Here is a 14115-nt window from a genome sequence, read left to right on the forward strand (position 1 = left end):
TTGCCATTTCTGATATATATTAAGGTCACTTGGGTAAAACTAACAAATATTTCTGTAAATGTAGGAAATGCTTAAACCAGTTGTGCATAGTGTTTTGTAATATGTTTTATTCCTAAATACAAATAATGAACTTTGTTTCTTAATTTAAATTGCCATGAGGTTGTATTGGCAAGTATGTTATAGAATGCACACTAAGAGAAATATTTGGTAGTATTGTAGAATTTTATTCTTGGAAGTTTTAAAAAATTTCCTGTCGTCTTATTAGTTCGTGAAATTTGGAACTCAGTGTAGGTGATTTACTGCTAGGAGTCTCCTAAAGATCTGGTTGTCACAAAACCTATATAATTCAGTGCTCTAGTGTGGATCTCCAGGGCCTGGTGGAAGGGAGGCTTCTGTGTGAGTGACCTCTTTACAGTCATCGAAAGGAGTTCATTGACATCATCACCAAATACGTGGTTTTCCTGAGAGGGTCCATCTGGGAATGTAAGCAGAGAGATTCTAGCACTGGATGGAAAGTTGTAGAAATGTCCCCCTTCTCTGAACCCTTTTAGACTTCCCTGTTCTTTAATAACCACACATTCGAATTTTATCTTCAGAGATACTCTAAGCCCTTATTGAAATTCTATCACAGAGGAAAGTAGTGGAAAGAACATCGCCTTTGGGGTCCTGTTGCACTGGTCTAGATGTTTGTGGGCATGTAGTGTCAGTATAAAAGGGACACTATGTCACTATGTTACGTGGACAGCGTGGTAACTATAGTTAACAGTACTAATTGAACGTCTGAAAGTTACTAAGGGAGTAGGTCTTAAAAGTTCTCATCTCGGGAAAAAAATCTTGTGACTCTGTCAGGGGATGGATGTTAACTAAACTTATTGTGGTCATTGTTTTGTGATATAGACAAATATCAAATCATTACAGCGTATGCCTTAAACTAATACAATGCTATATGTCTCTTACCTCTCAATAAAACTGGAAAAAATTTAAAATTAAATAGTGTTTATAATATTTACTTAACATAGTTATTATCAACCAGTAATAGTTTATGTAAAATTACCAGAATGATGCCTGATGCTCTTAATGTCACTAGTAGAAATGTCATACTTTTTTTTTTCCTTTGGATTCAAGTCAATTAACTAGTTGGTGAGATAAGCCATCCATGAAAATTATATTACAGGGATTATTTTGTTTGCCAAGACTGAAATAACATTTCAATCAAAGATTTTTCTGAATGCCCACCTGGGTATCCACGACCCTAGCTCCCTTCTACATGAACTATTACAGTAGAAACACTTACCACTCTGAAAGCAGTGCTCCAATGAAAACAGTCTGATTTGGAAATCTTTAATTCTGCCCATTGAGCTAATGGTCCGTTCAGCAAGAAGTTGGTCTGTGAAGCCCTGGGAACTGGATGGGCACTGGAATAACATCTTCACAGACCTTTGAAATCAGCCACTCTTCTTAATAAAGTTTACTTAAGAAACAGAGTATCTAAGAACATGTTGACTAATACTGATTATTTTTTATCTGCTTTATGTAGCTCATTTTAATTTGATGCTGTTTTAAAAAATCACATTTATTTTTCAGTTTTTAAGTACCTAGTACAATTTGCTTTCAGCCATTTAAAACGTACGTTTCTCCTCTCAATAGGAAAAAAACAAAATCAGCCAGCAAACAAGTGCTTAGGTCAGTCATCACATTTGATTACTGGAATGAAAAAGAAAAAGACTTACTAGTTTCTCTCTAACCGCTGATTTTGCAGAGAAGAGCTGGTTTCCTCTGAGGACCTGCTGGAGTGGCTGCGGCCTTTCTGTGCTGATGACACCTGGCCCGTGAGGCCCCGCATTCATGTACTGCAGATTTTGGGACAGTCATTTCACCTGACGGAGGAGGATGGCAAGCTCCTTGTGTTCTTTAGAACGGAAGCCATTGTCAAAGCCACTTGGCCCCAGAGACAGGTAAGGGAGCCTCTGGCTGCTCATTTCTTATCACTTTAAGCTATCTTCAAGTGAATATTCACCTTGGCAATGCAGACTGCCCAGTGTGTTCATCAGTCCAGCTATGTAATAGTTACATAGGTGCAACAGAGTTTGTTTTTATTTTCCCATCTGTTCGAATGTACGTAGTAGAGGATGCCTCACTCACCTAACATGCGTGTATCCCTTCTCTCTTCGTAGCATATAGTCAGGATTTTTCACGGTATTACCTAATCACGGTGGCTCGCCCTTCCCCTGGAGAAATGCAGATCTGAGTGGAAATGCAGTGTGAAGTTTAGCTAATTTGTGTCTTTCATGCCTTGCCCAGGCACACAAATGTCCTCCCTTCTCTTCTGTACGTGGATAGACATAATGCAGCAGACACGCAAGATCTTGGTTTCTCCATCATCCTCCAAGGCTCATTTAGTCCACTGCCTCTCTGGAACCTTCCCTGACCATTTCAAACTAAATGAACCTTGAATTCCACACATTTGAGCTTTAATTATCTATTACTACTACTGTTGTTGTTGTTGTTGCTATTATTATTGCCATTATTGTTGTTACTGCTACTACTAAAAGTTTTGTCTCCCCACTACCGTGAAAACTCAGACGCCCTGGAGGATGTGCGTAGCATCTTTTGAAGCCCTCTCAGCATGCTGTGCAAGCACTCAGAGCCTAAATGCTTGTTGATTGAGTAAATGGAAATGCTAATTCCTAAATCAAAGAAATATGGTGGCTTTTGAAGTTTGGCTTAAATTCTGAACAGATGCACCCTGAAGACATAGGATCTAGGAGTCGGGAACCTCAATCAAGTGCTTTTGTTTGCGGAGTAGACCATAGGCCAATAAAAGTTGGAGAATAAGACTTCCAGGTAATCTGATCTGCAGAAGAGTTTCCTGGAAGTCTGATTCTGACTCAGTGTGCCTTCTAATTTTAAAGCTTTGTTTTATAACATATTTATATCTTTATTACTTCATTTAAAGAGCAATGAACTTTTTAAAGAAGAATCAAATATTAAGAATATCTCGAGACTCATCTGAGAGCATCGTCAGAATTATCCCATTTGTTCTTATTTCCCTGTGTAAGAGAAACAGGTAAATACTGTTATCTCTTCTTCAGAGTTAGAGAACTTGAGATTCAAAAAAGATGGACTTATCAGAGATTCTCTAATCTTGCCAAATTGCTGAAATGGATTGTATTGAAAGTTACTAATATCTGAGTAATACTCTCTCTGAAGCATCCTGACCTTATCAGTGTCTTCATTCTCAACATTTTGCTTTGAATTGCATCAAGAGACGCTAACAAGTTCTTTTAAGAGGTTTCTGAACACAAACGCAATGGGCTGTGTAATATATTCCAGGTCCTTGGCACAGTTAGTGGTAACGCTTGTTTTCAGCAAACACAGAGGTTCACGTAACGTCCCTGAGGTAAGCTCTAAGTTGGATCATGTTGTTTTTGCCGTGTGGAATGTTAGGTTCTCCTCATCCTGAAGCAAATGAATGCTCCTACAGTTACGTACTTCCCATTTTTCAAGTTCTCAGCCTTGCTCAATCTCATCTTCCTTGATGGCTGGAGCCTGGCAGGGCAATGAGGCTGGTTTCTCATGTCATGTCAGATCAACGTACCAAAAACATTAGGAAACAACATGGAAACCAGGAAAGGGGGAAGATATCCATCTTATCTGTCATGTTGAAACACTAGAAAATACACTTTGATATTTGAGTCTGAATAGTTCAGAAATAATATGAGTATAACCACTATTTCTTCTTATAAATTTTCCTCAATTGTCCAGTTATTCAAAGAACAACTTGCAGCTTTTATAGGATTTCAGTGATTTCTGGATACTTCTAAGATTTTAATTTCATCTTAGCTTAACTTTTACCAAAAACAGGATTTAAGAGATCTTAGCTTTTGTTAAGATTTCTTTTCCAGGCACTTTTCTAAACTGACTTGACTTTAGTGTCACTGAACACAAACTGCTTTCTCTCATCTGCAGGGACTGTTTGTTGCTCTTCATTTCATCACTGTTTCCCTTGGTGATGTGAATTTTTCAGGCCCTCAAACATCCCTCCAGACAGTGTCTCTTAACTTTAGTAAAAATAATTTCATGTCTCCTTCACTTTTTTATTTTCTACCTCCTCTTACTTTCCCCTTGAATACAAACAATTTCCCAGTCCTTGGAAGCTAATGATCTGAGTTTCCTTAAAGTATTTGGTAGTGGAAATAAGAAAACTGCCATACATTAAGGTCTTTAATCCATTTTGAGTTTATTTTTGTATATGGTGTGAAAAGATGTTCTAATTTCATTCTTTTACATGTGGTTGGCAAGGATGTGAAGAAAAGAGAACCCTAGTACACGGGTGGGAGGAATGTAAATTGGTGCAGCCACTATGGAGGTTCCTCAAAAAATTCAAATAGGTCTACCATATGATCCAGCAAGTCCACTCCTGGGTATATATCCAAAGAGAACGAAAACACTCATTTAAAAAGATACCTGCACCCCAGTGGCTGTGGCAGCATTATTGACAATAGCAAAGATATGGAAGCGACCTAAGTGTCCATCAACAGATGAATGGATAAAAAAGATGTCTCTCTCTCACACACACACACACACACTCACTCTCTCTCTCTCTCTTGAATACTACTCAGCCATAAAAAATGAAATGTTGCCACTTGTGACATCACAGATGGGTCTGGAGGGTATTATGCTTAGTGGACTAAGTCAGGGAAAGACACTGTACGTTTTCACTTATATGTGGAATCTAAAACATAAAGCAAATGAATATTAAAAAACAAAAACGGTCTCACAGATACAGAGAACAAACTAATGGTTACCAGAGGGAGAGGGGCAAGATCGGTGAAGGGGGTTAAGAGGTACAGACTGTTAGGTATAAAATAAACAAGTTACAAGAATGTAATGTAAAGCACAGGGAATTTAGTCAATATTTTATAATAATTTTATATGGAATATAGTCTATTAAATATCAAGTCACTATGTCATATACCTCAGACTAATATTGCAAGTCAACTATACTTCAATAACCAAAAAAACTACCATAGTGACTTAATTCTGTTATTTGTCTATAGTCTTTTCCAAAAATAAATTAAATCACTGAGTGTTTCCTCCTCCTCCTTTGAAAGTTAAGTATTCTGGGTCGAGCCTGGCATTGCTTATTCAAATCTACTTTGGAGGGCAAGTGAATTTGGTGGGGGAACTCTGCCTTACAGCTATAAATATCTGCTTGCTACTTGGAAAATGAAAGCCAAAAAATTGCAGCATCAGAATGGAAACAGCAACAACTTCTGCAACGTTCCGCAACTCTGCCCATGGTTTAAATCTGAGGTAGTCTCCATCAGTGTTTTTAAAAGGCTCTGTTACCTCTCACTAGGAAATAGCAAAGATCAGGGCGCTAGCGGATGGACCCTAGGCCTGTGCCTCCACCCTCCCTCCACTGTTATTTTACAGTCTTAGAGAAGTCTCTTAAACTGTGAGCCGTGGCTACTTGGTGCGTAAAATGGAACCTTGAACTTGAGATAGAGGATGGTTTGCTCACGTCTGTCATTTCTTCGACACATAGTAAAGTGTCTTGTTCCCCTCCATACCTCAGTCACTTAGAAGACTTCAAAAGGTTGATTACACGGGCTCCTGTTTTCTTAACTTGTCCCTGTCACCTTCTCCATTCTCAATGGTAATACTAAAGATAGAGACGGATTCTTACAGAGTGAAGATAAGAATAGATAATGACATTGCAGTGTTCAATTACCAGAACATGCGGGACTGCTGCCTTCACTGGGACTGGTAATCCTCTTAGGCAGACTTTGCATACATCAAAGGGGGACTTAATATTTAATTATCCTCGAGGTGCCCAAAGTAGTGGCCCCACAACTCAGTGTGTTGCCGGGAAACCGGCGAGCTCCTGCAAAATTAAACACAGAGTCAGTGGAGCCTGCTACCTCGCTGGTTCTCAGAGAGACAGTGATTTCTAGTTTTCCAATAATTAGTTAACAGAATTAAAATTCAGAGGCCCTCATTTTTCAACAGCTCGCGAGGCCTTCATTTCCTTTCCAGAAATGTGCCCGGTCTTGGAGGGCGGTGGGGGGTGGGGAGAGGGGGGCGCTGAGGGGGAGGGGGTGGATGTATTGTGTTAATTCCCTTCGTACGATTTATCTGAGTTTTTCAGGTTTTGTAATTTTCTAGTTAACTGGCGCATGAAAAATACAGGTCAAAATACTGATGTTTCCTTAAAAAATTCCAAACCCCATCACCTCAATTTTTCTTTCTGTTTTTATGTAAAAAAAGAACACGTGGCTTAGTTTGATTTTTGCCTTGTCAAATTTCAGTCTGCATTTGTGATTGTAAGTGATCAACAGAAAGAATTAGTTTAAAACAACTTCTAACCTCATTACAAATCCATGTCTTTTGCCTGCTTTGAAGCTTGGAAGGACATATGAACCCTTCTGGTCAGAGGCCAGTTTGGCCTCATTTGCCAAAACATCAGCAAAATATGCACTTCTTTGTCAGAGTTTAGACAAAATCAGTAGGAAAAGTTAAGTGTGCAAATCTGTGTTTAGTTCCTTACAGAAGATTTACTGTTATCTTAAACATCTTCAAAGCTAAGACTCACTGCCATCAGTGGTTTTCTTAATCAAATATGGGACAATATTTGATGTTAAAATGTGTCCTTACACAGATACTATATCCCTAATAATCGTGAAATCACGCATTTCTAGAGTTGGAAGACACTTTCACAAGCATCCCTGTTCAGTGGTCACATTTTATAGGACAAAAAAAAAGGATGTTCAGAAAGGGAGAGGTTATGTCCTCAGATTTTATCTTAAATGTCACCATTTGCAAAATGACTGCATCCACCGAGTCGTAACCTGTCTTATGACCATTTTTATTCTCTTCTAGTCACTTACCGCTCCTGACTTCTTCACTGCCTGTCCGTGTGTCTGTCTTTCTATTATGTGATGACTTTCTCTTTCCATTAGAATGTAAATTCCGTGAGAACAGGGATCTTACAGACACGCAGTAAATATTTGTCGAATAAATGAATATTAGATCTTGAAAGAAGTGTTCAAGGTCACCTTTAAAATGGCAAGGCCGAGGCTCCTGACATTCAGTCTGATGTTCTTGCCACGAGTGATGGTTAGACCGCACTGCTTCCCGCTTACATGCAAGCAGAATCATTTGCCTGGAATAATGGAAATGCTTCCTTACAGAGTGCCCTGGTGCTTTTAGATTGATGCTACTTTATATTAATTTGCTGTATTTTGCTGACAGTCATTCCTGACCAGCTAGTTCCTTCTCATGGGGAAGCATACAGGTCACAAGCATGTTTGTCCAGACATAAGCAAGAGGTCCGTGTGCCCTTTTTTTTTTTAACAATGATTAAAATGGAGCGAGCATCCGTATTACTGGGTTCTGCAAATAGCTGGAGACCTTGAGAAGGTCCCTCTTCCTTTAAAGATCTACCCTCTTGTCACTGGCATCAGTGGGGGAAGAGGGGAAGGTGGAATATGTACCAAGTCCCCATCACTGCATGAAACTTTAAAACAGACGTGCAGAGTCTGTGTTTTAGATGAGGTCACATGACCTAGGAGATGAGGTCCCGTGAATTGTCCAGCCTGTGAATGATGGAACTGGAGTTCACCCCCAGCCCTGTGTGATCCTGAGCCTGTGTTCCTGGCCCTGTACCGCACTTGCTCCTGTTTGCCGGGGGAGTAGATCCAGCACAACCTTTGGGCAGCGTTGGACGATATGCAGCATGCGGTGCTCACCTTTTCTCTTCCTGCTGTCAATCTACATGGACTGAACGTGATTTGGCCTGAGAAATCAGGCATTTGGTTCAGAGAACAGAAAGCACGGCTTCATCTTATAGCATCTGTCACTCCCTCAGTACATAGCATCGTGCGTGTGAACTGCTGCTTACTTAAAACATTCTGAAAGATGCCATGCCTGATACCTGTTGTTTGAACAGAACACAGTGTGAAATAGCCATCGAAGATTCTTCAAGCATAGATTAGGCACCATTCACTGAGCTGCACTCTGGAGACAGAAAAAGAGACAAGGTAATTGGTAGTAAAGCGTTTGGGCTCTTCACCTAGGAGACCTGCATTCAAATCCCAGTTCCACCACTCACTGCTCTGCAGCCTCACACAACCTCTGTTTCCTCGTGTATAAAGTGGAAATAACGTAGAAGTATTGTGAGGGTCAAGTGGAGTCATACCTGCAGAGCTGTAACTCCCGTCCTGGCAGAGGACTCAGTGTGGGGACTCCAATCCGGTTAACAATGGATTTAGTAACGAAGCAGTCAGGGCCTGAGTGCTCCGGGGCTGTGGGGGGGGGGGGGTCTGTACGTGGTGTGCATGAAGCTGCTCTGTCGGGGGGCAGCGGGGAAGACTGCCCTGAGGTGATTCTGGAGCCGAGCTCAGCACAGCTGGGTGTGTGGTGTGAAGGCAAGAGCCACGAAGAGAGGAAACCGGGAAGCACAGGTCAGACGGGGGCCCCCAGTGTCCTGCTCGGGCTTTACCCCGACAGCGCTGAGGCCACCAGCGAGAGAGAGGCCCGAGGGGCAGTGTGATCAGATCTGGGCTTTAGGAGAAGCCCTCTGACCTCTGTGCGCAGGGGACCAGTTAGGGGACAAAGGTCTGGTCCCCGAACTTGGCCCTGAACTTCATACCAGCTGTGAAGAGGGGAGAAGAGAGCTGGAGGGGCCGGTACCAGTGCCCTGGTGACGGCTGAGGTGGGGGGGGTGGTCCCCCTCTGATTTGGGCGCAAATTACTAGGGAGAAAGTGGTGCCCCTTAACTAGCTGGGAAATCTGGTGGAGAAACTGGCTTTGTGGAGAGAGACCCCAGGTCCAGGGCTGTATGTACTATGTTTAAATTCTGACGGGCACTTTTTTTTGGTGAGGGGGTGAGATAGGGAGGCCGTGTTTATCCCCTTCACACAGGCAGACTTTCTTCACGACCGTACAAGTGTCTTAGTTCAGAGACCCCTTCTAGGAAGTGAACTTGAGTTTAGTGAATGTCCCTGGATGGAGATGGCTTTGACTCCGTTGCAGGGCAGCGTCCTCCCGGGGTCGGCTCAGGTCCCAGTTGGCCTTGGTGGCAGTGGGACAGTTACATCCGAGCGCCTTCGCTGAGAGGCCTGACAACCTCAGCAGTCGTGCTCCCACGTGCTGCGTGTGTGCTCCCTCCTCTGATGGATCCGAGGGAGGAGGCGGAGGAGAAGTGGGGAGAAAAGGCGGGAAAAACCCAGGCGTTTCATGTTGGAGAGCGGTGGGGATATGAGTAGCTGGGTGTAACTTTGCTTATTTTTTTTCAACTTTTCACTTTGAAAATTTTAGATTTAATTTAAAAAAAAACTATGTACGTTATACAGAGAATTTTGTATACTCTTCATGCAGATTCAGTGAATATTACCATCTCAGATAACCACAGCTAACATCGATGCAGTACCGTTTTCTAGTTTATACATAATTTGGATTTTGTCAGTTGTCCCAGTGATTTTTCTTCTGGTCCATGTCCAGTCCAGGTCACACACTGCATTAACACCCTGTCTCTTTAATGTCCTTGAATCTGATATAGTTCCTTATTCCTTTTCATTTTCCTTTTCGACCTTGACTTTTTTTTTAAAAAAGCACCAATTATTTTATAAAATGTCACTAAATTTGACTTTGTCCGATTTTTGTTCACGTGTTCAATTTGTGCGTTTTTGGAGAGGATGCCATGGAAGTGACGGCATGTCTCCTGAAGTGTGTTATCTCAGGAGATGCACAGTTTTGATGTGTTCCTTTACTGGTAATGTTCGCTTTGACCACTTGATTGAGGTGGTGTCAACCGTGTTTCTTCTCCACCAAATTATTACTTTCCTCTTTGGGATTAATAAATATCTGTGGTGAGGTACTTTGAGGTTGTTGTGAACAGTTTCTCCTCACACTTTCACCTGCTAATTTGAGCATGCATTGGTGATTATCGCCTGAGATAATTACCACTGTGGTGTTTACCAAGTGGTATTTTTCTATCGTTTGTTCTCCTCCCTTTATATGTATTTATTCACTTATTTATTTATATCACCACAAGCTCAGTGATTGTCTGTGGTTACAATCTGTAACTATCATCATTTTAGTTTTTTTACACAAATTATCTCAGATTTGGCCATTGGGAGCTCCTTTCCAGTTTTCTCCTGCATCCTTTGACTTGTGCCCTCCCATCGGGTTTTGAACCACAGATGTTCTAGGCTCCTCCTGCACTTTCCTTGCCTGGCTCTGGATTCAGTCACTGACTTCAAGGAGCCTGGATTTTTTAGTAAAGAATGGTATTTAGAAGCCAAGGCTTAAGGGCTGGGTCTGCTCATCGATACTGTGGTGTCAGAGCTTCATGATCCTCTTAAGGGGACAGAGCCCTCATACGTCCACATCCGCGTTTGTATCTATCTGTGATCATTTAAAAAACCATGAGTTTGTATTGCTACCTCCAGTTCCATCCATTTCCGCAGAGTTCGCTCTAGTCTTCTCTTTATTTGTAAACTCTTTTCTATGTCAGTGAGAAACTTGACTCATTATCCACAATATATTTATTTATTTGCTTAATCCTAGAGTACATTTAAAATTCCAGCCTACTTCCTAGCTAGAGTATTTGTGTAGAGCTCTTTCTTTTAGCCTTAGAGTAATAGCACACAAAAATAATTATTTTCAAGGTTACACCACAACTCACACACACACACACACACACACACACACACACACACCACCTTCAGTGTGATTAGCTATTCACTTATAGTACAGGTAAATTCATCTTATTTCTCTTTGTATGGTTTTCTCTGTTATTGTTTATTTCAATTATAGATCTGCCTTTTGAATATGTGAAACATTTACATGGAATGTGAGAGATCATGATTTTTTTTTATTTTTCATTTATGATATTTTGAAGCTCAGACATTCTGGGCCTGTGATTGTGCTGAATGTATGGGTTTTATTATAGTTTTATTCTTATTTTTATTTTCGAGGCTGTGTAGGTACCCTGTATATAGGATATATAGAAGGCCACAGGACTCAGTGGCCACCGTTTTCTTCTGCTATGCAAAACTGCCTCTGGGGAACTTCTACCTGGAATAGAAAATAGATTAAAAATAAAACCTCTGAATATTACAACAGAAATCTGTTTTCACTTAAGCTGAGAAGATGTCTCGTGTACTGTTTTCAAGTTTTTTAGGGCCCTCTATGGACTGACCATTAGACTTTGTATGTATATTATATCATTTTTAAGTGAAGATTTATTTATTTTTTTAATGTGTTTTTTAGCTGTATTATTTAACTGTTTTCTTTTGGCAAGGGAGGAGATAATTGGGTTTATTTATTTGTTGGAGGAGGTACTGGGGATTGAACCCAGGACCTCATGCATGCTAAGCATGTGCTCTAGTTTTTGAGCTATACCCTCCCCCCTATTATATCATTTTAACCTTATAATAACTCTTTGGCGGATATGATCTTATCATTCCATTCAGCACATGAGGAAGTAGAGTAGTTAAGAAATCTCTGCAGTATCTCAGTGCTAAAATGTGGCAGAAATGCAGAATAATGAACTACCATTACTGGCAGACAGTGTACAGGTTCAGTGTTAACTCTGGGTTAGACACCTATAAGGGCGTGTGTGTCTGTGTGTATACTGTTCTGTATTAAGTTATATATTATATTATCCTCAAAGTAACCTGATACGTTAGCTATTATTACCTTATTTTTACATGGTCACAGAGCTGTTAAGTGGCAGGGTCAGCATTCAGTCTGAGACTGAAATACCACAGTGAAATCATTTCTGGCTCCATGAATTAGTCTATTAATACTTTATCAACTTTAACTAAAAACCAAAGCCTGGCCTTAATAAAAATTAGCTTCTATAGCAGCTCCTTAAAGTAAACACACGTATTTGTGGGGGCTCATGTAGCATGACTGCTTATTTGTCCTAGAAAATAAATTGTAAGCCAAAATCTTTCCTCTTCTTATTTTAACACAAAGGATTTTCCCCCATCGTATGTCTCATTTTAAAAGTGTTTCATTAAATACTATATTTAACCATGCGGAAGCATATATTAATGTATTGGAGTCACAACAGCACTTACGGAGAGTGATTATAGAATGCTTTATTGTGTAATTTCTGTCTTTAGAGATACAATAAAATAAGTAGGAAGCTGTAAAACATGGCTCCTAACTGCAGTTGCTGGCCTCTTCCGTGTGTGTGTGTGTGTGTGTGTGTGTGTGTTTATGTGCCCCACGTACAACTCCAAACATCTGGAAGCCCCTGGGAACTTAATTCTTTCATCGCATTCTCCCCATCCCAAGGGCGTGTGTGCTCTACCCTAGGAGAGCCTTTCTGTGGCGACTGAGAACCATTTATTCTTGAGCAGTTCACAGCTAGGTGCTCCTTTTCCTAATACACCTGAGGAGAGAAGCAGAGGCTAAAAGTTTGTGCTCATCACTGGACCTAGAGGCAAAGGTAGGAGAGAATTCAGGTGCTCTTTCTTATCAGAACACCCTTCCCGGGGCAGGTAGGCATCCCTCCCCCACGGGCTAGGGAAGGTGGTTTGACCCTTCAGGCTGTCTCAACAACACGTTCTCCTTCTGTTACAAGCAGTGCAAGATGTGATGCTTATAAAATTCTCTCGGTAGCTGTGTTTATTCTGTCGTTCTCTGCCATTGAAATGGGAATCTGGTAGAAGATTAGCTGTCCCACATTTCATATTTGAACTTTAATCTTATTTCCACAACTTTACATTTTCTATTTAATAAAATTTATAAATACTTGGAAATGGATAGGATCATAATTTATGTTCTGTTTATGTTTTCTTGTCTAATAATAATAATTACCATAATGAATGGTCATAATACTGTTTTGAGTACCTATTGTGTGCCAGGCACTGGTCTGAATACTGCTTAGTTCAGTGGGGCAGTCTGACAGCTTCTAAGTCCAACAACTTATGACTTTTTAGTCTTCTAGAAATTTGACTTCCCTTCACCAGAGATCTTCACCGGATCCAGTGGCCACAACAGGTATTGTTGGCCACCTGAAACCTTATCAAAGAGTAGCTGTAACAGACAGGACGACTAGAGACCATTCCTGTCACCTTTTTGTATTTCTATACATCTACTGAAGTAGGGATTTTGGTTGGTTGGTTGGTTTTGTATTTTGAAGCCCTGTGTACGGAGACAGCACAGTCTGACTTTACTGTATCCCTGAAAGGAATTGCACAGTTCCAGGGTAACTTTAAATCAGGTGTCATCATCCAGCCTTTTAGAACCAGCCTAGCAGCACATAAGCTCACATGGAAGATAGGAATATGGTGATTAATAGCACTGCTATCAATAATAATCCTCTACACGTTGGCAATTTCTTTCTATTCAGGAAGTACTTTCATATGCATTAATACCTATTCACATTCACAAATACCTAAAGATGAAATAAGCTGCCGTCATTGCGCGCATAGGGAGATGCAGATCTCAGGAGCGCTGCCTCGGCTCAAGATAGGCACGTTCACTTTGAGCAGCCACAGAGGAGTTTAAAGCTAAAGCTGTCCTCATCTGAGAATAAGTGACTCAGCCCACTTTTTCAAGGACAGTGACTCTGTGTCTGATAAGGAGGCTGCAGCAGCTTGACAAATTGACTTCCAGCAAGGGCGAAAGTCACCCAATTCAATGAGGAAGGAAACATCATTGTCAGAGACAAAAGGGAAAGAGGTGTTCTTCCGTTTGAGTCATTTGAATTTTGTCCTTTAAAGTCCTATGATGTTTAGTTAGTGGCGGCAGCGTGGAACCGGCACCAGCTATATGATGCCTGTAAAACAGGTGACGTTTGCACCCCCCAGCTCGCTACTTCTGTTTTCACAGGAGGGGAAGGACAGAATAAAACAAGGTGTAGGAATAAGTAATTTCTCTGAAGCTTATTTTCACTGATCTGTGGAAGGCATACTTAAGAGTCGTTTCAAATACTGTATTTATTGCACAAGTGAGATTTTCAGAAGATGAAAGTTAACCCACGATTCCATTATCCTAAAAGAGCTATGTTTCTTTTTCTATCCTGCTTAATTTATAGACATAATTCTTACTAGAAGAAATCATAGCACACGTCCAGGTTCCCACTTTTTT

General features: G+C 40.8%; 1 protein-coding gene across 1 annotated transcript in view; it reads left to right on the forward strand.

Annotated features, from left to right (window-relative positions):
• Window positions 1-14115, forward strand: part of NBAS (NBAS subunit of NRZ tethering complex) — a 276510-nt gene that overhangs the window by 237468 nt on the left and 24927 nt on the right. The window contains exon 48 of the mRNA XM_072938186.1: window positions 1760-1955. Coding sequence (XP_072794287.1) covers window positions 1760-1955 — 196 coding nt within the window. The remainder of the gene's footprint in view (window positions 1-1759; window positions 1956-14115) is intronic.

This window comes from Vicugna pacos, chromosome 15 (genome assembly GCF_048564905.1).
Source record: "Vicugna pacos chromosome 15, VicPac4, whole genome shotgun sequence".
NCBI lineage: Eukaryota > Metazoa > Chordata > Mammalia > Artiodactyla > Camelidae > Vicugna > Vicugna pacos.